This window comes from Sorex fumeus, unplaced genomic scaffold (assembly GCF_029834395.1).
Source record: "Sorex fumeus unplaced genomic scaffold, SorFum_2.1 ptg000073l, whole genome shotgun sequence".
Taxonomy (NCBI): Eukaryota; Metazoa; Chordata; class Mammalia; order Eulipotyphla; family Soricidae; genus Sorex; species Sorex fumeus.
Window position 1 is genome coordinate 4,015,836 of NW_026606130.1, and position 26,827 is coordinate 4,042,662.

The 26,827-nt window shown below is 40.2% G+C and overlaps 1 protein-coding gene across 1 annotated transcript in view; it reads left to right on the plus strand.

Moving 5' to 3' along the window:
* PHKA1 (phosphorylase kinase regulatory subunit alpha 1) overlaps window positions 1-26,827 on the plus strand; it is a 204,120-nt gene that overhangs the window by 125,008 nt on the left and 52,285 nt on the right. The window contains exons 17-19 of the mRNA XM_056130113.1: window positions 18,624-18,702; window positions 21,546-21,712; window positions 25,150-25,326. Of these exons, the coding sequence (XP_055986088.1) occupies window positions 18,624-18,702; window positions 21,546-21,712; window positions 25,150-25,326 (423 nt within the window). The remainder of the gene's footprint in view (window positions 1-18,623; window positions 18,703-21,545; window positions 21,713-25,149; window positions 25,327-26,827) is intronic.

The following is a 26,827-nucleotide window of genomic DNA, read 5'->3' on the forward strand; positions in this document are numbered from 1 at the left end:
CATGTGTGATCTGTGTGTTTGTAGGTTTCCTCAAGTAGGGAAATAAAATTTGCTGGATTTGGTCTGACAAATCCTGAGTCACTTTTTTGAATCTAAGAGTCTAGAATTCTGTGAATCCTGGTACTTTTTTAGTCTTCTACCTGCTAGTCACTGAAGGCATTTTATTTCTAGCTCACTGTGACCTGGTGGAAAGTTTTTATTTCTAGTGGTTATTCTAGACTAAGTTCTGTAGACTCTTCTACCATTAGAGCAGTTGCTGCCACTTCTTGGAGGTAGTTGGGCCAACTATGAGCCATGCTGTGAAGATGTTTCAATAACTAAGGTACAAGTCTACGAGTTTTTCCCAGTTTTTGACCATCAGACCTAGTGTTACTACTTGCTCTTCCTCTACATATAAGGAAAAATCCTGCTGTACATTAGGTATGGCCAAAACTGGAGTTCAAAGTAAATGGTAGTTGAATTTTAAAATGTCAGTTGGCAGTTCTTATTCCAGTCTAGGTGTTCAAAGTCAGTTGCCTTTAGTATCTTACAAAAAGTTTTGGTAATCCCACTGTATGGCATCCTAAGTCTACAGAATCCTTTTCTTTTTTCTAGAGAAGACCCACAGTTTTTTTTAATTTTGATGCACCTGAGTTTGAGAATGCCATTTTTATGGTCATTCGTGTCAATGAGGTTGATCTCACTACAGTGGCTTTTAGAATACACCCAGGTTTTCTCTGGCCCAACATCACAAGGTTTTGCAGCAAGTTTATTCTCAGTAGAGAGATCTGAGACTCCTGGCATAAGACTAAGACAAGACCTATGATTAAGACTTTTTGATGGGAAAAGTTGGAAAGAATTTCCCAAAGTGTGCGTCGTGTCTCTCCTTAATAAAACTTTTACCTGAAGGGACAGTCCCGTTAGGTAACAGCGTGTTGAGCACGCTGGGGAAACTAGAAAAGACTGAGCAATGAGAATGTCCTGATAACTGCAACTCAGTGGGTTGAGTAAATTTCCCCTGCCTGGGTACTTCATCTACCCTCATTATTTCACATGAGTTGGCAGGGAGGAATACTGGAGATTGTCTAAGGACAAAGTAGGTAGTTCCAGTATCTATTAAAATAAATATTTCTACCTTCCATGTCAAAAGTAATCTGAGACTTGGCTGTTGTAATTACCAGGTTGAAGGAAAAATAGCAGTGACTCTGACCTCTTCCGTTTTCTTTCACTTATTTCTCAAGAGAAAGAGATGACCTCATCCCTCACTGAGGTTAGGGGAAGTCCTTTCTCCAATATACTTTTCTTTTGAAATTTTGAAATAACCCAGTTAGTGCTTGTAGATATGGACATTCTTTTTTCCAGTGTCCTGTTTTTATGCAGCTGAAGTATTCTTCAGAATGGTCAGTCTGGATCAATTTCTTTGTTGACAGTCTGCCTCTGCTAGGATTCTGTTTAGGTCTCAAGTTGTTTCCAACAGCATCTGGTATCAACTGAGTTTGTTCGCATTTACTTTTTTTTATGTAGGAGTACTGCTATTTATTCAGCCACTGATTAGCTAATTGAATTGGGCATGAACTCCACCTTACTTTTTTTCATTTTTTATAATTTTATTTATTGAATCATTGTGAGAGCAGTTACAAGGCATTTGGGTTTAAACGTCTCAGTCATACAGTGAAACACCTGTACCTTCACCAGTGCCCATTCTCCACCCCCAAAAACCCCAGTATACCCCCGTCCCACACCCTCCCCCTACCTGTGGGGCAGATGATTTCCACATTACTCTCTCTCTCTACTTTGATTACATTCAATATTTTGACACCAGACCCACCATTATTATTTGGGATTTTACCCCAACACTCAGATCTGCTGAAAAGGCAACAATAGACAATTTGTTTTCTATTGCTGGTTATGAATAACATATGATGTTGAGTGGCTGCAGCAGTGACCATGTGATTTTGAAATTCCGAAATTTTAATGATAAAATCTGGAGGGATTTCTGCCAAAACCTGCTGGGTTCAGGGATTTGTTCCTGAGTCTCTTGGATCATGGCCATTAAGCAGCATGATCAGGTGCCAGAGTGGCCGTTTGTGGGTGGTGAGTCAGGTTCTTGTTAGGACGGGGAGGAAAGGGCCGGCTCCACCCCCATCCCGTGAGGCCCTGCGTGTCTCATCACTGAGGGCCCAAACCTGACAATCCAATGGCCTCTGGAGGATGGCAGCCACTGAGCTGCCTAGAGGGAACAGGCGGAGGGACAGCACCCTTTCCCCCCTGGAATGGCCTGGCGACAGTAACCTACTGCGGGCTCTGGACGCATTTCTGCAAAAAGCCACAGGGTTCCGAGATGTGTTTCTGTGTCTCTTGGATTATGGCCATTAAGCAACTTGATCAGGAGCCAGAGAGGCCATTTGTGGGCGGCTACTTGGGGTCTCATTGGAATGAGGAGGAAAGGGCTGACTCCTCCCCAATCCTGTGAGGCCCCACGTGTCATGTCACTGCGGGCCCAAACCTGACTGTCCAGTGGCCTCTGGCGGATGGCAGCCACCAAGCCGCCAAGGGGGAGCAGGCGGAGGGACAGCACCCTTTCCCCCCTGGCATGGCCCGGCGACAGTAACCTAATGCAGCATCCAGACACATTTCTGCCAAAAGCCGCTAGGTTTCAAGATTTTTTTTCTGAGTCTTTGGGATCATGGCCATTAATGCAGCTTGATCAGGAGCCAGAGAGGCTATTAGTGGGCGGCGACTCGTGGTCTTGTTTGGACGGGGAGGAAAGGTCTGGCTCCACCCCCATCCCCTGAGGCCCCACGTGTCTCGTCACTGCAGGCCCAAACCTTACTGTCCAGTGGCCTCTGAAGGATGACAGGCACTGGGCCACCAGGGGGAACAGGCCAAGGTACGAAACCTATTCCCACCCGGGGTGTTCTGGCGCCTGTAACCTACTACAGGGACTGGATGCATTTCTGCCAAAAGCCGTTGGGTTTTTGAGATTTGTTTCTGAGTCTCTGGGATCATGGCCATTAAGCAGTTCGATCAGGAACCAGAGAGGCCATGCCTCCAATTATATAGCTGAGCCAGAGGTGGTTTGTGATTGTATCTCCCACATACCTAACTTTTGGCCTTTTACTTTCTTGGAGCGATAGCGCAGAGGTAGGGCGTTTGCCTTGTGCGCAGTCAGCCTGACCAAGCCAGGTTCTATTCCTCCACCCATCTTGGAGAGTCCGGCAAGCTACTGAGAGTATTTTGCCCGCACGGCAAAGTCTGGAAAGCTACCCATGACGTATTCGATATGCCAAACACAGTAACAACGAGTCTCAAAAAATGGAGACGTTACTGGGCCCCCTGGAGCAAATCGATGAACAACAGGAGGACAGTGTTTGACAGACTTTCTTGGTAAACTTTGCCCCGAGTTTTTGGGTTCTGGCCAAAGGCACAGCAGCAATTTTGGGGTATCTGAAAGTCTGAAGGTGCCATCAGGCTCTGATACACTCGCCTCACAGGTACAGATATATCTGCTGGCGGCACCATACCCCCTGTTCTCATTTACTTTTTCTTTTCTTTTTTACTTAGTCACCGTGAAATTACAATTTTTTTCATGATTGGCTTCAGGCATACATTGTTTTCAACACCAATCCCTTCACGAGTGCCCACTTCCGTCCACCAATTTACCCCTCCCCCCACTTGCCTCCCACTCACCAGTGTGTCTGTACAAAAAGGACTTTTTAAAAGTATATGAGATTTTACATTGTGGTTTACAGTACTGTTGCTGGTAGGGCTTCATACATGACACCGCAACACTTTACCACCTTTCAGTACCAAGTCCTCCTCCCAGTTGATGTTCCCTCCACTATAGTTGTTGCCCCATCCTTGTCCTATCTCCCAGCCTCCTCAGGTGGTATATTTCCTACTGACTACCAGTTCTCATTTTCTTTGTTTCCATTGTCATTGGGAATTAATTATTCTCTTATTATGTTTCCTTATACTCTACATATGAGAGGGATCATTCTGTCTAAATTTCTCTCTCTCTGAAAAACTTCACTCGATGTGATGCTTTCCAGGTCCCTTCAGGTAACAACAAATTGCATGACTTTATCTTTTCTTATAATATTCCATTGTATATCTGTACCGTATTTTCTTTATCCAGTCATCAATTCTTGGACACTTGATTGTTTACAGCTTTTGGCTATTGTGGCTAATGCTGCAAGGAACATAGGGGTGCAGATGTCTTTTCTCCATTTTGGGGGGCCCTTGGGATCTATTCCAAGAAGTGGGATTGATGAGTCAAATGGAAACTCAGTTTATAATTTTTTAAATTATGTCCATATTGTTTCCCAAAATGTCTGGACCAGTTGCTTGTTCTCCTTTTTAAACTGATCTCTTTGAACTCTCTTAGCTTTCTTGTCTTGACCTTGGTTGTTAAATACTCTAGACGCAATCTCATCAAGTTGAATTAGAGAAGTGTGGGGGTTCCTTAGTTGACTTTTGAAGGTTTCTTCTTACTTCACGAAATAAGAGGTTATTAAAACTTTATCTTTCTTACATTGGGGAACTATGAAGGGGCTGAACAATTACGTGAAGAAGTCATATCAATAGTCATGACTCTTTCACTGCCCTATAGCCCTTCTCAAGTACAAATTTGCTCCTAAAAACAAACTTACAATTATACCCACAGGGTAATTATCAGGGTATGCTGTGTACATTTCATCTGCATAGGCCTGTAAGGTTATCATAATCTGTCCCTTTTCTTCAAGAGTGTAACAATTAGACTGGATTACTTGAATTGAGGGGCATTTTCTCTTTTTAAAATTTTATTAGTGAAACACCATGAGGTACAGTTGTAGACTTACACATTTTTGTGCTTGGGTTTCAGTTATACAATGATCAAGTACCCATCCCTCCACCAGTGCCCATTTTCTACCACCACAGATCGTGAGGGACATTTTCATCTCTAAATAGTTTGCAGGAGGGGCCAAAGAAGGAAAGTACAGTGAGTAAGAGACTTATGAACAAAATAGACCTAAATTTGATCCCGGCAGCACATATGGTCCACCAAGCATTGCTAGGATTGATTCCTGAACAAATAGCTATGAGTAAGTTCTGAGCACTGCTGGGTGGTGTGTCCCCCAAAATTGGAAAGAGGGGTGGCATCCAATTCCCTAGTAGGAGATCACTAAGGGTTGCATTAAGGAACACCACCCTAAACTCTGGTGAGAAACCCTAAAAGTTGCAGTAGTCATTGCACTGAGCATCAATCTTTCAAGAACTTCTGTGCTTAGGGTTCTAAATGTCTCTTGTTCCATCCTGGCACTGGGTATGATAGCGAGTATATGCCAAGCCTAACCTAGGATCTTGGGTTTGCAAGACCTTGTCTTCTTTGGGCCAGGAAGAGAAAACAGTTCTGACTCATTGGCGAACAGCCTATATCCATTCATTTTGCCTAGGTACAGTATTGTAGCCTCTTTAGCACTCCAATTTCTACCTAGAGATCCTAAAGCTCTTCTCTTTAACTAAGAGAGAGGGTGGGGGAAAGGGTACCAAGAGGGGAGAGAAAGGTCTTCGGAACAATGGTTTGGGAATGAAATTTAAATAAAATAGAAATTAGTTTCATTACAGAGGCTGGAGCAATAGCACAGCAGGTAGGGTGCCTTGCAAGCGGCCAACATGTCTGACCCAAGTTCGATTCCTTTGCCCCTCTTGGAGGGCCCGGCAAGCTACCAATAGTATCTCGCCCTCACGGCAAAGCCTGGCAAGCTACCCATGACGTATTCGACATGCCAAACACAGTAACAATTGTCACAATGGAGACGTTACTGGGCCCACTCGAGCAAATTGATGAACAACGGGAGGACAGTGATAATGATAGTTTCATGACCAAGCAACAGAGATATTCTCTAAGGGAGTGTGCTTGCATAGGAGACTTTCAATGGGTTACCATCCCTCTGAAAATTTTCTCCTACCGGTACTTCTCTTTTCTCCTGAGTGGCTCACCAATTATGTGTGCAACTGATGGGTGAAATGGGGAGTGAGGGAGGTAACCACACGGAAAGAATACTTCCACCTCTCTGCTTGACCCATCTTGGCCATGCAGGGAAATCCCTGGCATAAGCTTGTCCTATTAAAGTCTGCTATTAGCAGCATGGACACTAACACCTTACCAGCCCCATGAAAGAGCTGTCAAGCTGAACTTGGAGTCCTCATGCTCTCTGTGGTGTGGTAATGTGTCCGTTCTACATGGGTTATCAGGGAGCCATCAACTCAAGCTGGAGCAAGGAATTGCTCTTTGAAGGAAAAGGGAAGTCATTTCTAACCTCGGCCCAGGCTTTTCATAAAAAGTCACTTCCACGGCAGAAAAGAAAAATTGAATGTCTTCCTTTATATGTCACTCTTTTTCTTTTGCTGCATTTAGGAGTCTCTCCCTCTTATTCTTACTGTTTTGATTACAGTATGTCTTAGTGTTCTATTTTGATTTTGTTTTGTTTTTAATTCTTTGTGTTTCATGGATTAGGCTTCGTTTCTCTGCTCATATTGAGAATTCTCAGTTATTGTTTATCCTACCAGTATCTATTCTCCTTTTTTTTCTCTCATCTGGGATTCCTATGAGATGGATACTGTTCCTCTGAATACAGTCCCACATATTTCTAATGTTTTGTTCATTGTGTTAGCCCTTTTTTCCTCTTTTCTCTCGTTTATTGAAAGTGTCTTATACTTTGTCTTCAAGGTCACTGATGTGAATTTTAGCTTCTTCCATTCTGGTGCTGAGTCCCACTCATGTTTTTTTTTCTGTAAGATCATTCTTTTTTGTTTGGCGGAATTTTTTCATACTTGGTTTTAAATTTCCTCCTATCGTATTGATTATTTTTTCTACCAATTCTTTATTTCATTGAGCGTTGATAATATTGTTGCTTTGAAGTCTTACTCCGGATTTTAGAAAGTTTTTTGTACTTGAAAAACTTTTGGGGCTTTTGTCTCTATAAAGGCTGCTGAATTCTTCTGTATTTTCATTTTACCCAGTGTTACATGAGTGTTGGGACAGTGATCTGAATATAAACTGGCTTCAGCAGTGGTGAGGGTATTTATAGTCAAATATTGAGCTAGGTTTGTTTGAGACACGATGGCCACTGGGATTTTTGCTCATGAGTGCTCGGTAGTTGCAGTAGATCTAAGGGATAGCTGGTTTGCTCTCCGGCCCAGAGTTCACAGTTAGTGGTGTTTGGCAACAAATGTGCAGTCAAAATCTGACCAGCCCTTACAGCAACTGGAGATTAAAGTCACTTGTACCCAGGAATAGCTGTTCAGTCAGTGAATATTTGTAGTTACTGGGAGGTTTCCATTTGCCAGTACTGGCTGTAATGGTAGAGCCACAAATCAGTAGACCTGGGTAGCAATACATGGTGTGATGCTATGATTGTTTAGAAAGACCTGGACACCAAGTTAGAGAGGGGTATTGCCATTGCCAGACAAAAAATTCATTATGTATATCCACATTGACATGCCCTTTCACAAGTTTTGTAGTAGGTGGGTGGCAGTGACCAGCGAATGGGGTCTTATGTGAGGTCAAGGAAAACTGTGAGCCAGATCCATTCAATCTTGGAAGGACTAGGCTTTGTATTAGAAATTCTCCAAAGTGCTTGGAGCATCTCAGTTGCAAGGGACTGGTTACCAGTCAGATAAGCATTCTCAGTCCCCAGAGGTTGGTAGATTGGCATCTAACTGCAGTGTTCCTGAAGTCTGATTGCAAACCCGTGGGCCTGCTGATAGCTGCCGATGCTTCCAGAGGCTGCTCTCCTTGCAAGCTGACCACTGTGCACTGAATGGGACACATCCAAAAACTAGGCTATGCAGACATCAATCTGAAGAGATATTTTTCAGCTTCCTACCTTATTTGCAAAGCTTATCTCTGGAGTGACAGTTCCAAGCTGCCACCCAGGCCACAAGGGGAATGTCTGCACTGCCTCTATTTGGCTTCCTGTCTTCCCATGCAGTAGGTATGAACACAAAGCAGAACCCTTGTAAAATCCTTGTATTACAGGTACTTCTACGTCCACCATCTTCTTCAGTGCCTAGAAGCTAACTGAACACCATGAACTAGCATGGTAGAGTCCAAAGAGTGCTAGGCAAGTGCCCATTTACCAAGATTTTGCACTTCTGCTGACGTGGTGGGCGGGACTCACTTTCAGAGTGGTGTTGCTTAGCTGCCACCTTGGGCAAGAAGAAAAATGTTCACATTGGTTTCAGTCAGCTTGCTCTGCCATTCTCATTAGCTTTGAGCACAGTGCTGAACTATGAAATCTCTGAGCTCCACACTCCCCTGCCTTCACCTCCTTCTTCCTTTCTCAGCACCTTGGAAGCCAGAGACTAATATCTGTTCCTAAAAGTCTTCTCTGACCCACAACTCAGTGCTGAATTCATTCCATTGCAGAATCTCAGGTTAAGCATTCACTCTCACTCCCAGATTTACAGATTACAGTTTTTCTCCCTGTGATGGGTATTCAAATCCAGTGCTTCTTTTTTTACTACAACATAGGTCAGTATATGCATTTAGTCCACTCCTCTGTGGGCTGTGCTGTGGGTTGTACAGTGATATGGGCTTCCCTTCTTTCCAGGGTCTTGGAGCTCCTCCCACACAGAAAATTTTGAAGCTTCTATATTTCCAGACACCACAGGGAAAAAATTACAGCATTCTTCCCACCCCTATCAGCAGAGGTTGAGTAGGGGCTCTAAATGTCTCTCTGTGAAGAGACACATTCATCCTCCTTAAGGTTAGTGTTAGAGGAGTACTAGTAGGGAGTTTAGACTGTCATTATTCTGATTTAAGAATTACAGATATTACGAACTACAAATATGCAATAATCTACAGTCACCTATTATAGTACCTTACACTTACATTCTACAGCAATCACTCACACAGTGAGAACAGATTTTTAACACACACCAATACCAAGATCACAAACATGGAATTTTCAGATAAAGATTTTCAGGCAGTCATCATAAAAATACTTTTAACAAGCAGTTTTAGCCATACTTTAAACTTAAAGTAGGAAGTCGCTGAAAGAAAATGTCAGCAAAGAAATACAGGATATAGTCAAGTGAAAGTTTTAGAATTGAAGACTAGAATAAAAGACTGAAACAAAAAAGCTTACTAAACAGTAGTATGAAGATGATATAGTGAACATGGAGATAAAAGCAATAGAAAAGATTTATTTTGTACAAGAGTAAAACTTGTTTAAATAAGTATGTAAAGAGCCTCTGCGGCCTGTGGAGATAATAAAAAAGATCTATCATTCATGTTATAAGAGTCTCAAGGGGAAAAGACTAATACTATGAAACTAAAAAAAGGATTCCATCTAATAATGGCTGAAAAAATGGAAAGCATCAGAAAAAACTTCAAATTCCAAAAGTGTAGGATGAATGAGGGTGGGGTATAGATGGAGGTGGCTTGGAGTTAACCTTGAGACATTGATAGAGAGATGGTAGATGGTAGTTACAGGAGACACTTGTGTTGAAAATTGTGTGTCTTTATTATTAACAGTATCATAAATCACTGTCACTGTCCTCCAGTTGTTCATTGATTTGCTCGAGCGGGCCCCGTAACATTGTGAGGCTTGTTACTGTGTTTGACTATCGAATACGTCACGGGTAGCTTTCCAGGCTTTGCTGTGTGGGTGAGATACTCTCGGTAGCTTGCCAGGCTCTCCGAGAGGGGCAGAGGAATCGAACCCGGGTCAGCTAGGTTGGCTGCGTGCAAGGCAAATGCTCTACCCGTTGTACTGCTGTGCTATCACTCTAGCCCATTGTAAATCACAGTGCCTAAATAATTTTTAAAAGCCAACCTTAAAATTAAATAAGCTGAGAAAGCTTCAAATCCTAAAGAACCTCATACCAAAACACATAATAATCAAATAACTGAGAATTAAAAAAATAAATAAAGCAATTAACCTGGCAACAAACATTAAAGACCAGTGTCAGATCACAGAAAATTTCTCTACAGGCAGTTTTATCTTGAAGGAATTGCATAAGGGAGCTTATTTAAATAGAAATTAAAGATGAAGTATTTAGAAAGAAAAAATAACTATAGATAGAAAGGACCTGGATAAATACAATAGGCTCTCCGTTTCTATTTTTTTGATGGGTGGTCACTCCCACCTATGCTCAGAGCTAACTCCTGGCTCTTCACTCAGGGTTCACCCCTAGTGGGTCTCAGGGGACAGTATGGGGTGCTGGGGATCAAACCCACGTAGTCCACATGCAAGAAAAATGTCCTACTCCCCTATACTATCTCTTTAGTTCCTCTTCATTTCTATTTTATAAAATGTTTGATAAGTAAGGCAAAAATCATTAAACTGTCTAATATAGTTCTCAAAGTATGTAAAGGAGATATTTTTAAGCAGTCTGTTAGCTTTCCCAATGTATAACTTTTGTTATGGTATTGGGAAAGCTAGCAGATTGTTATTTAGAAATAATTTTTACTGGTAAAATTCTGATGCTACTAGACTATGTATGTTGTAATACACTGTATATTGTATGATGTAGTACCTAGAGCTCTAATATATTTGTAGGAGTCAAAATGCTAAAGATTAGTCAAAATGAAATTATTATGTGTATTTTAGATGGCAGGACAGTAGATAAAGAACAGAAAAAATATGGGGCTGGAGCTATAGCACAGTGGGTAGGGCGTTTGCCTTGCACGCAGACAACATGGGGCGACCCGGGTTCGATTTCCAGCGTCCCATATGGTCCCCCGAGCACCGCCAGGAGTAATTCCTGAGTGTATGAGCCAGGAATAACCCATGAGCATCGCCGGGTGTGACCCAAAAAGCAAAAAAAAAAAAAAAAAAAACAGACAAAAATAAGTAAATTAGAAGACTTAACCCTAGTATATGTATAATTACATTAATGAACCACAGTTCACCAATTTAGTGCACAAATTAGATTGAAATTGGCGAGTTACCCACATATGTGCTATCTTCTTGAAATTCACTTCAAATATTGTTATGATATAGGTAGCACTGACCTCCCGTTGTTCAGGGATTTGCTTGAGCAGGCACCAGTAATGTCTTTATTGTGAAACTTGTTGTTGCTGTTTTTGGCATATTGAATATGTCATGATGAGCTTTGCCAGGCTTTGCCATGCAGGCAGGATACTCTTGGTAACTTGCCAGGCTCTCTGAGAGGGGCGGAGGAATCGAACCCAGTCAGCTGTGTGCAAGGCAAACGCCCTATCTGCTGTACTATGGCTCCGGCCCATGATATAAGTAACTAAAAGAATGAAAGAAGATATATCATGGAAAATAGATTTCAAGGTAAAGAGAAAATATAGAAATAGCTTTAAAATAGAGTATAGCCAGGGATATGATTCAGTGATACAGCACTTGCAAGTCCCAAAGTTCAAACCCCAGAACTACAAAAATAATAGTAAGAAAAATACAATAAAATAGAGAAATTATAAAAAGGGAAGAAAATTAACTTATTATAAAAGTATTAGAATGAAGATGTAGCAACAGAAATGGAGACTCTAAAAATCATGAATGAGAGGTGCAGAGACACCTCAGATAGATGGACCATAAGCATGAGACCTGAATTCAATCCCTGGCACTTCATAGCCTCCTTGATAACTGCTAGGTGTAACTCTGGTGACCCCCTAGCAAATCCAGGATGGTGACCTTCAAGCAGTAAAGCATTACCGTCTCCAAGCATTCAGCCATCAGACTCAATTGCCTATGTATTGGCACAGGCCAAATATTGTTTGGAATATCACAAAGTAGAGATTGATAAAAACTATACGTGAACACTGAAAATACTTAAATCAAGATAAAACTGACAGATTTTATAGAAATGTAAGACTATACTTAATAAGAAATATGCATGAGACTATATTAGAAAAATTATAAAACAAATGAAAACCAAAATATTTTAATTACTGGAGAAAATGTGTTTCTTGATGAAAGTATTTAATATTGGGAGGATGTTTATTTTCTTTAATCTTCCATTTCACTGCAATTCCAAATCAAAAAGCCTATCTTTATAGCTACAGGAAGATTTTCATCCTTTCTAAGAAGTACCAGTTTGAGGATGACTTCTCTAAACCACCTCCAGATAGACAGGGCTCACCTCCAGGGTCTCTTGCTTCCTGTTGCCGCATCTTCGATGGAAGCTCCAAGTTGTAGCCTTGGAAACAGCTACTCCTAGCTGCAGCCTGGGGACAACTTCTCACTGTAAATGCTGGGTTCTGCAAACTCCCAGTCTCTTTCTGACCCAGTCATTGCAGACACAAATCTTTTGTGCTTGGTGTCTTTCATCTTACATTGAAGATTATGTAGGGTATACCTTCATTGAAAAGCTTCTTTTAGTTCTGAATTGCCTGTGACTACAAAATTGTCATATCACACTGCAGCTGGGAACCTGTTGGGTGGGGCCAAGTTTATGACCTATCAATGGGAAAATGCAGCTACATCTCTGTTGTATAGTCTCTGGGGTGGCCAGGGGAGGCCCCTGTGGCTCTCTCTCTTGCCGCCCCGGTTCGGTGGTCTCAGGCTGCTCGCCCACCCGTGGAGGCTCAGGCCATGGGGCAGATGGAGGAGGAAACAAGATCCAAGCCGGTTGATTGATCAGTTGCCCTTTATTCCATTCTCCCCACGCGCCTGTACCAGGATCTCTGAGCCCCTTATTCTAGTTTCACACTGCCCCTCATTCTTGTCTCCTCCTGTCTCTCCCGCTCATCTCTCCATGCTCCATCTCGCAGCCTGGGCTCTCTCTCTCCACATTCCTGCTCCTGTATTCTTCGTCTACATTCTCCCTCTGTCCCCCTTGCTAGTCTCTCCATGCTCCATCTTGCTGCTCTGCTCACAGTGATTCTTTTAAAGAAATATATTGAATCACTGTGAGATACACTCTTTCAAAGTTGTTCATGATTGGGTTTCCATCTTACAATGTTCCAACACCCATCCCTTCACCAGTATACATTTACCACCAACACAAATGTCCCCAGTTTCCTTGCGCCACCCTCCCCCACTGCCTGCCCTCATGGCAGACACCTCCTCCTCCTCCTCTTCTTCTTCCTTCTTTTTCTCCTCTGCTCCTCTTCCCCCTCCTCTTCCTCTTCTCCTTCCTTTTTCTTTCTTCTTCCTTCTTTTCTCCTTGTCTTCCTTATCCTTGTCCTCCTCATCCTCCTCATTCTCCTCGTCCTTCTCCATCTCTTCTTCTTCCCTCTCCCTCCCTCCATATTTTTTTAAGAAATTTTATTGGATCACCGTGAGATACAGTTACAAACTTGCGTGATTGCACTTCAGTCAAACAGTGCTCGAGCACCTATCCCTCCACCAGTGCACATTTCCCACCACCATTGTTCCCAGTGTCCCACCTACCACCACCATTCTACCCCACTCCCTATCTCTGTGGCAGGTACAATCTTTCTTACTATCTCTCTAATTTTGGGCATTATGATTTGCAATAGAGATACCAAGAGGTCATTGTTGGTTGGTCCTTGGTCTACTTTCGACACACATCTCCCATCCTGGGCGATTCCTCCAATCATCAATTACTTAGTGGTCCCTTTTCTGTTCCAGCTGCCTTTTCCCCCAGCACCTGGGGTCAGCTTCCAAACCTTGGTGTGATACTCCTGGCTCTTATCTCTACTGTACTTAGGTGTTAGTCTCATATTATGCTACTTAATATTACACAGATGAGTTTAGTCTTTCTGTCTGTTCTTCTCTTTCTGACTGATGCTCTCTATGTCGATCCACTTATATGCAAATTTCATGATTATTCATCTCTCCTAACAGCTGTATAGTATTCCATTGTGTAGATGTACCAGAGTTTCTTCAACCAGTCATCTGTTCTTTTTTTTAAAATTTATTTATTTATTGAATCGCTGTGGGAAAAGTTACAAAGCTTTCAGGTCTAGGTCTCGGTCATGCAAATATCAATCACATTTCCCTTTACCAATACTTATTTTTCACCACGAAGAACCCCAATAAACCCCCACTCCCCACCCCCCCATGCCTGTGGGGCAGATGAATTCTAGTTAACACTCTATCTACTTTGACTAGATTCATTGTTGCGATAAAAGTTGCATCATTATTATTTAGACTTTACCCTCCCCCCCAAATCAGCCATGCTGAAAAAGTATTGTGAATTGATTTGCTTTCTACAGCTGGGTTCAAGAATTAAATGATGATGCGTGGCCGCAATAGCAGCCGCATGGTTTTGGATTTCTGCTATTTTATTTAATGACCCTGGAAGTATTTCTACTGAGAGTCAGATAATTAAGAGATTGGTTTCTGTGCTTCTGGGGCCGTGGCCTTGCTGGAGAGCCGCTCGTGGGGGGCAACTGGTGACCTTGGTAGGGCGTGAAGGTCGGGCCGGAACGCCCCCCCATCCCCCCGTCCCATGAGGTTTCAGTTGCGCCCCCACCCCCGGCTCAGACCTGCTCTCCACAAGGCTCCCATGCGGCCGCCATCTTTCTTTCCAGAGCCAGTCATCTGTTCTTAAGCACTCTCCCTCCCTCCGTTTCTCTCTTTTTCTGTTTGGCAATTATTGTTTGCAATACAGGTACTGAAAGATTATCATATATATTCCTTTATCACTTTTCAGCACTCAGTTCTTGTCCAGAGTGATCATTTTCAACTATCATTGCCATTGTTGTTAAACTGGTTAGTGGGTCTCTACCTCCAGAATTGCTGCTTCCAGTCCAACCCAGGTTGTGGTCACACCCTTTGTTAGGTGTAAATAAGTCTCCAAACTTCTCTTGACAGGATGAAGTACAGTGGTGAATTCTGTGAAAAAAAAAAACTTGTGCTCCCCAAAAGGAACGTGTCATATGAGATGGGGTCATATAAACTTGGGCAAAGATCTTGTTTGTATAGAGCCGAGACCAGAGAGCTCTGTTGTCAGGGCTTACCTCAAGAATGACTGCTCTTCACTCAAACCCCTCTGACAGATTCAATAAAACCCAAGTCTGTTTTCGACTCAGCTTACATAAAGCTGGATTTCTTGAAAACTTTTGCACTCAGAATCCTCGAACTTCAGATTAACATTTTACATCTGGAACAGGCTTGTTGATCCCATTTTCCTTTCAGTGTCTGCTTCTTCTGTCTCCCCCACTCAGGGGAAACACTCTTTGTCTCTGAACTAGTCTATAGTTCTGTGTTCCACTGCATCCAGTCTTTCTGAGGTTATGACATTGTTCTCCAGTGAATATTGTCAGTGAAGTTCCCACCATGATTGGGTTTCCATCATTTTTTTCTTTTGTGGAATGCTGTGTTCAGTTCTGTTTTTATGAGTTCTTTGTATTGACGCTTTAGGAGTACTCATGGAAATGTTCCTTTTTGATTGTTTTGTCACCACCCATTGAATTTTTATTTGTTAAGGAAACTCAATACCATTTTTCATAGGGCCTACACAAATTTACATTTTCACTGTATACCAGAGTTCCTCCCTCTCCACATCCTCATCAACATTGTTAGTTTCCAATCTTTATGATATAGGGCATTTAAGGTTTTGATTTAAGGTTATATCTCACCATTGGTTTTGATTAATTTCCCTAATAATAAGTAATGAGCATTTTTCACATCCGTATGCCTTCTTTGCAGAAGAGTCTGTTATGCCGTCTGCCCATATTTTTTAAATTGGGTTGCTTGCTTTTTCATGTGTAGCTGTATAAGTTCTTTATATATTTTGGATATTAGTTTCTTGCCAGAAGTGCCATTTCTTCCAGTTTCTAGGTTGCTTTTTTCTTTTGTGGTAGTCTCTTTTGCAATGTCAAAACTCTAATTTAATGTAGCCCCAATTTTAATTCTGGTTTTGTTCTCTTTGCCATTGGAGTTGAGTGACCAAATACATATCTGATATTCAGATACTGAATTATATTGTCTTTTATGTGTATTTTCTGTGTTATTCAGGTCCAATGCCTAAATATTGAATCCATTTTGAATTAACTTTTGTATGATATTAGTGATCAGATTTCTCTTGTTTGTTTGTTTCTTTCTTTCTTTCCTTCTTTCTTTCTTTCTCTCTTTCTTTCTTTCTTTCTTTCTTTCTTTCTTTTCATGTGGCACTCCAGTTTTCCCAGCACCATTTTTGAAGTGCATTTCCTTTCAGCATGATATGGTTTATGGTGTTTTGTCATAGATTAAATATCAATGCATGTGTGAATTTATTTATGAGCTCTTTATTCCATTCAAGTGGCCTGGGGTGCCTGTTTTTTTTGAAGGGGGTCTTCTATGTGGTACTCAGGAGGCCTAGTGGCCCCCATCTGGAACCAGTTCAACAGTTCAATGCAAAGACGCAAGAATACAATGCTGCTCAGAACCCTAAAGTGAAGCAGATTACCCATACCACCATGCTTAGAGACCTTCAGAGCTGCAACCGATGATGCTTGGGGACCATGTGTTTCCAAGGATTGAAATTGGGTCTGCTACATGCAAGATATGTGTTTTAAAGCCTTACTCTCTCTCCTGGGTGTTTCATGTTTTTTATGTTCCAACACACACTATTTTCATTATTGTTGCTTTATAAGTAGGATGAAATCTTGGAGTATCATTACCAGATTTTTTTTCTTATCTCCAAGAATTACTTACCTTTTCACAATCTTTTGTGATTACATACATATTTGATTTTGTGTTTGGGCCACATCCAGCAGTGCTCATGACTTATCCCTGACTCTTGAGCTCGTGCATCACTCCTGGCAGTGCTCGGGGGACCATATGTAGTGCTGGAGAATGAACTGGGATTGACTGCATGAAAGACTATCACTTCAATTCCTGTACTATCTCTCTGATCCCTTATTTATAAACGTTTTAGATTTGTTTCTTCTATTTCCTTGAAATATACCCTTGGGATATATATATATATATATATAGTGTGTGTGTGTGTAATCTGTAGATTGCTTTAGGTAAGGTGACCATCTTAATATTTCATCTAATCCATGAGCATGGGATATTTTTCCATATATTTTATTCAATTTCTTTTAATAATGTCTTGGTCCAAAGAGATAGTACAGGTGTTTTGGCACTTGCCTTCTGTGTGGCCAACTCTGATTTTATCCTGGGCACTGAATATTGCCCCGTGAGCTCTTCCAGAAGTTATCTCTGGGAACAAAGCCAGAAGTAAGCCCTAAGCACAGCTAGATGTGACACATGTGAGCACCCCCCACAAAAATACCGATGTCTTATAGTTTTTTATATGTAGGTCTTTTAATTCCTCTATTTTACTCCCACATGTTTATCTTTTTTAAATTAAATTCTAAATCGAATTATTTTCTTTATTTTCATCTTCTCCAACTTGTTTAGAATGAGAAATGCAATAGTTTTGTATTAATTTTGTTATATCCTACCACTTTACCCAAGTCATTAATTATTTTTCCTAGTTTTTCATGGGGTCATATGTGGTTTTACTATGTATATTATCATAAGGTAAAGGTCCTCCCGTTGATCGTCGATTTGCTCGAGCGGGCCCAGTAACGTCTCCATTGGAGACTTTGTTGTTACTGTATTTGGCATATCCAATACTCTCGGTAGCTTGCCGGGCTCTCCGAGAGGGGCGGAGGAATCGAACTCGGGTCGGCCATGTTGGCCGCTTGTAAGGCGAACGCCCTACCCGCTGTGCTATCGCTCCAGCCCTATATAAATTGCCAGACTTTTGCATCCTTTTTTCAAATTTAGGTTCTTTTTTAAAATACTTCCATCCCAATCTTTATTGATGCACAGTGATTTACAGTGCTGTTAATGATATAATTCTATGCATAAAGCAGTGGAACACCACAATCACCCTCAAAGTATCCATTTCCCAATGTTCTAAGTTCCCCTCCCATCCGCATCCCACATACCCCTTGATAAACTTGATAAACTGTGTTTTGTAGACCAACTCTAAGATTCTGTTGCTTTTGGCCACTTGTTATTCCCTTATATTATGTTTTTTCATATCCCACATATGAGAGAGATCATTATGTATTTGTCCCTCTCCTTCTGACTGACTTCATTCAGCATAATACTTTCATGTTACATCCATGTAGCAGCAGATTGCATAATTTTATCTCTTCTTATAGGTGAGTAGTGTACCATTATCTATGTATACCACAATTTCTTTCATTTTTTCTTTTTTGTTTTTTGGACTACATCCGTGCACAGGGCATATTCCTGGCTTTGTGCTCAGGGTTTACTCCTGGCAGGACTTAGAAGACCATCTGGGATGCTGGGGATCAAACATGGGTCAGCTGCAGGTTAGCTGCAGGGAAGGCGAGTGCCTTACCTGCTGTACTGTCTCTTTGGCCCTTAAACCACAATTGATTTATGCTGTTTGTCTGTTCTTGGATGTGTAGGTTATTTCCAGATCTTGGCAATTGTGCACAGTGCTACAATGAATATATTATTTTCGTTGTTGTTGTTATAGGAGTTATTTTTATAAATGCAAATGTATATTTAAAATTCTGTTTGGGGGCCCTTAGAGTAGATGCCAAGAAGTCTTTTTCTGTCTTCTTAGTGCCTAGTTCAGGCTAGAAATTCCATTCTGCAGTGCTGATGATCTTGAGATAAATTATTGAAATGCAGGTGATCAATGTACTATCATTGCTAGTGTTGATTTTAAATAATTGAAAGAGTCCCCTGGTGTCAAGATTAAAACCACAAAGATTGTTTTAAAATTATCTTTGTTTTAAGATGATGATGGAATCAACTTGAATTCAAGTATCCTGGCAGCACTCCGAAAAATGAAAGATGGCTACTTTGGTGGGGCAAGGTAAGTGATCACTACATACTCTTGAGAGAAATGACATGAAATTGGAAATTAGGAACAATGGTAGACTTTCAGTGTTTTTCTCTGTTCTTTTAACAACAAAACCACAACTTGCAAAGAGGATCTCATGTTTAATATATTGTTTCAAAGAATTTAATGTTATAGAAGACAGTTAAATTTTCTCCCACCATTTTCTTTGCCTAAACTTCATAAATTCAGTGGACCAGAAAACACGTTGTTTTTAAAGGGTAATTGGATTATTGCTTATGACTTATTTTCTCTTCTAATTTCCCAAGATTTTATTTTGAAAAATATTGAGCTTACAGACATGTGTCAGTATCATTGAATGTCATGTCATCTTTCCTTAAGATTCACCAGTTGTTTAAATTTTCTCTCACCATACATTCATTTTCTGAATTTATTTTCTTTTTAATTGAACCATAGTGACACATACATTTACAAAATTGTTCATAATTGGATTTTCGTCGCACAATGTTCCTAACACCTGTCCCATTACCAGTGTATTTTTCTCACCATGAATGGTCCCAGTTTCTTCATCCTGTCCCCCCATTTCGTCCCACCACCTGCCACTATGACAAGCACTGTTCTTTTTTTTTTTTAATTTTTTATTAGCGAAATACCGTGAGATACAGTTGTAGACTTACAAATTTTTGTGCTTGGGTTTCAGTTATACAATGATCAAGTACCCATCCCTCCACCAGTGCCCACCCTCCACCACCATGGGTCCCAGCATCCCTCCCACTCCCCATCCCCCCCATCCCACCCTGCCTCTGTGGCAGGGCATTCCCTTTTGTTCTCTCTCTCCTTTTGGATGTTGTGGTTTGCAAGAGAGGCAATGAGTGGCAATCATGTTTGGTCTGTAGTCTACTTTCAGCATGCTTCTCCCATCCTGGGAGGATCCTCCCAACACCCTTTATTTGGTGCTCCCTTTTCTGTCTGAGCTCCCTTTTCCCCTAGGATGTGTGGCTGGCCTCCAAGCCATGAAGCAAAATTTCCTGGTACTAATCTCGGCCATTCTTGGGTGTTCATCTCCTTATTTTGTTACTTTATATTCCCCAGATGAATGCAATCTTTCCACGTCTACCCCTCTCTTTCTGACTCATTTCGCTTAACATGATACTTTCCATGTAGTACCACTTGTATGTAAATTTCATGACTTCATCTTTTCTAACAGCTACATAGTACTCCATTGTGTAAATGTACCAAAGTTTCTTTAACCAGTCATCTGTTCTCGGGCACTCAGGTTTTTTCCAGATTCTGGCTATTGTAAAGAGTGCTGACAAGCACTTTTCTTCTCTCTCTCTCATTCTCTTCCTTTCTTTCTCTCTTTACCCCTTATCTTCTTTACTGCCTCCTCACTTTCTCACATATTTTTATGCACATTCTCACACGGAGTTTAATGTTGAACAAAAATTTTCTTATACATAACTATGATATAATTACCACACTTGAGAAATTTAATATTGACTATTATCATCCAGTAGAGTGTCCATATTCAAAACTTCCAGTTGTCCCAATGAAGTTTTTCTACAGATGTCTATCCAACATTTATACCTAATCACAGATAGTACATTGTCATTAGTTGTTATGGTTCATTGTTGTCTTTAAATATAGAATAACTCCTCATCTGCATTTTGTTGATATTTCTTGACTTTTTTCATTATAATTTTGAAGAAATTAGGTCTGTTTTTTTTGCAGAGTGGTTCTCAATTTGGATTTGTCTATGTATTGGCTTATGACTAGATTCTGTCTATATGTTATGTTGATCTGTTATATTACAGGAATAGTATCTGTGATACTGTGCTCTTTGCAGTGCATTATATCAGGAGGTACATGACGCTGTTTTGTCACATATCAATGAGGGCTAACTTAATCATTTAATTAAAGTGCTCTCTGCCCAGTTTCTCAATTTCCATTCCCTAACATTCTTGTCAAAATGATCTTAGCCACCAGTGTGAAATTATTACTAACAGGGATGAAAATGATGCTTTATCACTTTTGTACATTTATTAGTTTGAATCCTTCTGGAATATAGAGACCATTCTCTTACCATCATTTGTTTCGTAATTCTAGTGTGAGCACAGATTTATAAGTATGTCATGCTCAATTCCTTTAATCTTTTTCAGTGTTAAAATTATGTAAAATTTGGTCATTGAAAGTTCTTTAGACTGATTTCCTTAAATAGATATACCAAGGTTAAGGCACTTATGTTGCATGTGGCTAATGCCAATTCAATCCCTGGCACCATAGATAAGTAATCCTTGAGCAAAAAGTCAGATGTAAACCCTGAGCATGCTTATTGTGGACTCAGGAAACGACCTCCCCCAACCCCTCACAAGAAAGTTAGTGCTACTGACTTTGCCTTTGAGTTTTGCAACTGGCTTTATAAGTAACAGACATGGTTTAGAATGTATAATTTATAAAATTTTCACAGTAGCATACTTTATTTTTAAATGGTCTTCTCTTCAGTATTTACTAGTGATATGTTGGTTTCATGATGATTTATCTTCACTGTGTCTTTGATTGCTGGTGCAAATTTGTTAACCTTTTGTTTGTCATGGATAGCAACATAGCAACATTTCTTTTCCTGGAAGTGGAAAATAAAACAAACAGACCTACTGATGGGTTGTAAATTCATAATTATAAACGAACATATGCCATAATTTATGGATGTACCATATAGTTTCATTATTTCAAAATTTATTTGTCTATAGACATTAATATTTACCCAACAAACATCCCAGTATCCTTTTTCATTAAATTATGTTGTTTTAAAATGAATTTTCTCTGATGTTTTTGCTTTCTACTTACCTTCTAATTGTCAGGATTCAAATAGGTAAGCTGTCAGAGTTTTTAACAACATCTTGCTGTGCACATTTGAGTTTTATGGACCCTGGGCCTGAAAGTAAGCTTTACAGTGGAGATGATGAATACGACTACAATGAACTAGAATCTGATGACTGGATGAACAGCTGTGATCCAACCAGTAATGGTAAGACAACTTTACAGAAGCCTTCCTGAAGAATAAAACTAAGTTCTGTTGAATATCTTCTTTAATAATACTTGATGCTGCTAACAATATCACCCTGCTTAATACGCTAAAATTTCTACTTTGGGTTTAGCTTTATTTTTTATTTGTCCATTTCCCTTTGGTTTCTGATCTAATATTCTATTGTGTTTCTGTGGAATTAAACTGTTTCTTACTCAGGTTGAGGAAAATTTCTGTCTTGGATATAAAATGGGTGATGATTTTAAAATCAGAGGAGGCAATGGTGAGTGAGAGATATTTAACCAAGTGTGTAATAAGAAAAAATACATATAATGCTTTTGACATTAAATAGCATAAAATATGACAGTTTATATTTTATATAATATTGTAGGAACACATAAGAATATCTGTGGTGACTGATGTAAGTTTTAAAAGACTATCCAGTATGCCTGCTGTTTTTTATTGCAAACTAGACAGGTAAACTCCAACAAATCTAATTGGCTCTTGATAATATATTAAGCCAGTACTGTGGGGTGTATATTAAAAATGATCGTTAAAAAACATACAGCATTAAAATTATGGCCTATGCAGGACAAACATTACATTGTGAGAATCCCAAAAGGCAAATAAAAGAACATTATTTTTTCTAGCCATCTAAAACTTGATGTGCCTACTTTTGTTATCTGGATTTTGAGCCTATTTTTAAAAAAATTTTGTTCATTGAATCACTGAGATACAGTTAGAAAGTTGTTCATGATTGGGTTTCAGTCATACAGTGTTCAACCCCCCCATAACCAGCCTGTTACTTTGACAGTCTCTTCCCTTCCCTTCCCTTCCCTTCCCTTCCCTTCCCTTCCCTTCCCTTCCCTTCCCTTCCCTTCCCTTCCCTTCCCTTAGCTTCTCCCCATATCTCTCCTTTCTTTTTGGCATTACAATTTGCAATACAGGTATTGAAAGGTTATCATGTTTGTTCCTTTACTTACTTTCATCATACTCAGAGTGATCATTTATAACTATCATTGTCATAGTGGTGGTCCCTTCTCTATCCTAATGGCCCTCCCCATCATCACCATTTGTCGCAAGCTTACAACTGTGGACCAGTCCTCCTGGCCCTTGATTCTACTGTCCTTGGGCATTAGTCTCATACTATGTTTTTTTTATGTTCCACAAAATGAGTGCAGTCATTCTATATCTGTCCCTCTCCTTCTGACTCATTTTACTCAGCATGATACTCTCCATATCCTTGCATTTATAAGCGAATTTTCATGAATTCATTTTTTTCCTTAGTGTCTGAGCCTATATGTTAAGGAACAAAATCTCTTTTAATAAAGGTATGTTGGAAAAAAGGGAAAATATATTGAAGGGGATGGAGCGATAGCACAGTGGGTAAGGCACTTGCCTTGCAGGCCACTGACCCGGGTTCTACCCCTGGCATCTCATATGGCCCTCTGAGCACTGCCAGGAGTGATTGCTGAGTGCAAAGCCAGGAGTAACCCCTGAATATTGCTGGATGTGCCCTCCCCAAATGCCCCCAAAATATACTGAAAAGTAAGGTAGCTAAATATATCTTATATAGTAGATTAACATATTAGCAGTCAGAAGCCCTGAATTATTGCTTGTGCATGGTATATACTCACATTAAGTACCACTGAATTTACTTTGTATTTGTTTTTATTTATTTTATTTTGTGAGGGGGCACACTGGCAGTACTCAGGGCTTACTCCTGGTTCTGCACTCAGGGGTCACTTCTGGAGGGCTCGAAGGGACTATAGGGCTACTAGGATTGAATCTGGGTCAGCCGTCTGCAAAGCCAGCATCTTGCCCACTGTGCTCTCTCTCCTTACCCTCTGTTTTCATGAGCTCTAAAATAGTTTGAATTTCTTTGTTGGAATGATAATTTTAATTAAAGATCACTCCTTTATATATAGTAAATCTTGATACCTGTTTTAGATTACGTTTAAGTTTTTAAAAATAAGCAACAATAATCATATATTAGGTATATACGTAATTGTGAATATTGTGCCATTTCAGGTGTCACTGTCACTGTCCTCCCGTTATTCATTGATTTGCTTGAGCAGGCACCAGTAACATCTCACAATTTGTTCTCACAATAAATTGTGAGATTTGTTGTTACTGTTTTTTGGCATATTGAATATGTCATGGGTAGCTTGTCAGGCTTTGCCGTGCGGGCGAGATACTCTAAGTAGCTTGCTGGGCTCTCCAAGAGGGTCAGAGGAATCGGACCCAGTCTACCACATGCAAAGCAGATGCCCTGACCACTGTGCTATTGCTCCAGCCCACCATTCCAGGTGTAGTTGTAATTATTCATCTTTAGGATTTATTTTTTGGAGTACTTCTAAAACATTTTTAATGATATATATTATTAAATTTTTTATTGTGAATCACTTTCCCACTTCGGGATTTACTCAATAGTGGTCTTAAAATAGATGGTTTTTGTTTACCAAGTCAGATCAGAGCTTGGAAAGACATTTGAAGAGATCATCAAAGATAATAAAAATCCATTATGATGAATTGTGACTGATCAGACCTCAGTATCGATCCAAACACTAAGCTCTTCCAGATATAAACGTGAATTTTCATGTACAGTCTAAAATATTAAGTATATATGATACATGTAAATTTTATTTCTATTATTTGGAATCAAAGACAATGTTATAGAAGGACGGGGACTCCCTGAAAGATGAGGGATAATATATGTTTTCATCATCATTGAAACTCTAGCAATTTGCCTAGTACTTGGTATATATCTAGTAGTCAATAAATATTTGTTTAATAAATGAAGTGAATAAAACAACTAACATTAGAAGTAGGAAGAAATAATTTTTTTCTCAACAATTGGACCTGACGTTGAAAAATCTGTTTTTAGCCAGTCTCAATACTTGGTGCAAGATTATTTTTTTGCCAATTCCCACCCTTTCCCACATTTATCCTTATTTTGGTGAGATTTGAAGGCCATCACAGATAAATGCGCAACATTTGAAATAATAAGGGGTTTTGGATGCTGTTGTTTTCTGTGGTGCCAGGGATCATACTCAGGGTTTCATACATGCAAGTCAAGAGCTCTGCAACCACTGAGCTAGATCTCTGGCCAGTGTGCATAGGTTTTGTTTGTTCTCAACATGCAGAGAAATATGTTCTACCTATCCTAGAGTAAGTTCACGCAACTTTCATTAGTCCAAATTTACTTCAACAATGTAAAGAATAGGTGGGTCCTAGTTAATTGTCATGGTTTCTGAATTGAAATGTCTCTGAATGATACAATGATCATGGACAATTTTTTTCTCTCCATGAGCTCACACAACCTCCTTCTGGCACTGTGTTGTTGACACAGGAGATAGTCATTGTGTTTTCTGGGGTAGATAATGAAATAATTTAAGTGCTCATTTTTTCTCTTTCCTCTCTCCCCACTAAATTTACAGCTCGCTGTAGTGATGAAGTTGCTCGTTATATAGATCACATTTTAGCACACACTACTCCCTATCCTAAACAAGCCCCTGCTTTACGGAAGGAAAAGCTAGATCGGTTCCGAATTGCTGAACAACCAACGTGTGATTTAATGTCCTTGGTAACTGAGAGCCAGAAGCTGCATGTACAGAGTGAGTACTGCTGTGACTCACTAGTCAGTCAATGGATGGCATGAAGCCCTTCCTGGGGATGAGATGTTCATTACAGGACAAGAGTAATCAGGAACTTTGTTTAATTTGCTGTATTACTAACATCATTTTTTTTTGTGGGGGAGGCCTAACAAGCAGTGCTCAGGGGCCCTGGAACCCCTTCTGGTGATTCTTGTCTAATTGGGTCATTTGAGGCCCAAGGACATGGTGCTTCTTAGCCCCTCTGGTGCTGGGAGTACCGACCAGGTATTCAGGGGGCCTCCAGGGCTGCTCCTGGTGGTATTCAGAGAACCATGTAATGCTGGTGATGGAAACAGGGTGAGCTACATGTGAGGTATGTGCCTTAATCTCTCTGCTGTCTCTCCAGCCCCTATTATAGCATCTTGGTCAGTACTTAGAACACACTAGACACCCAATTTTTTGTGAAGTTTATGAATTTGGGTATAACTTTACTGTGTATGATGCTATATAGTCATATCTAAGCAGTAATATAGGTAAAGGTAAAGGCCCTCCCGTTGATCGTCGATTTGCTCGAGCGGGCCCAGTAACGTCTCCATTGGAGACTTTGTTGTTACTGTGTCTGGCATATCGAATACTCTCGGTAGCTTGCCGGGCTCTCCAAGAGGGGCGGAGGAATCGAACTTGGGTCGGCCATGTTGGCCGCTTGTAAGGCGAACGCCCTACCGCTGTGCTATTGAGAGCAAAACAAGACATAAAGCATATTTAATTGAACACCTAAGTATTAAAATGGTGGGAAGTTTGTTTTTCCTTTGTAAATAATTTTATTTTTAAAGAGAACGTATTTGAGAACTATTAAAATTGTCATATTGGGGCTGGAGAGATAGTTCATAAGTAGGGCACTTGCCTTGCATGTGACCTAACAGGCATACCTCTCGTTGCCTGGCATTTCATATGGTCCTCTGAGCACCAGCAGGAGTAATTACTGAGGGCAGAGACAAGAGTAATCTCAGAGCATCATCAGGGGTGGCCTAAAGAACCAAATAAATAAATAAAAATGGCCATGCAGCAATGCACTGGCATGGAATACTTTCCCTTAACTAAGTTCCATTTGGTTCGTTAGATCATGTGACTTTTGCAGTCAGTTGCTCCAACAATGTACAGCTTTGTCAAATATATAGCTTACTCTTACTCTTCAACAAAATTTCCATTCCTCTCACAATAACCACTCTCTTCTATTATTTTCAGGAGTGATCATGGTTCTTAAAAGTGCTCAATCCTCTATGTTAACTGCATGTGAAAGGAGGGAAAGGCTTCCTGGGCACACCTAGAGAACCTAAATATCAACATTTTATAGATGATAAGAATGACTGAATAAATATTCTTGCAGTATAATACTTTATTAACACATTATTAACTAAAGATATCAAACATGACCATTGAGGATATATTTGACATTTAGAATAGTTGAATGCTTAATATACTGAGTATTTTCCTTTGACAAAGGGTTTATGCAAAGAGATAA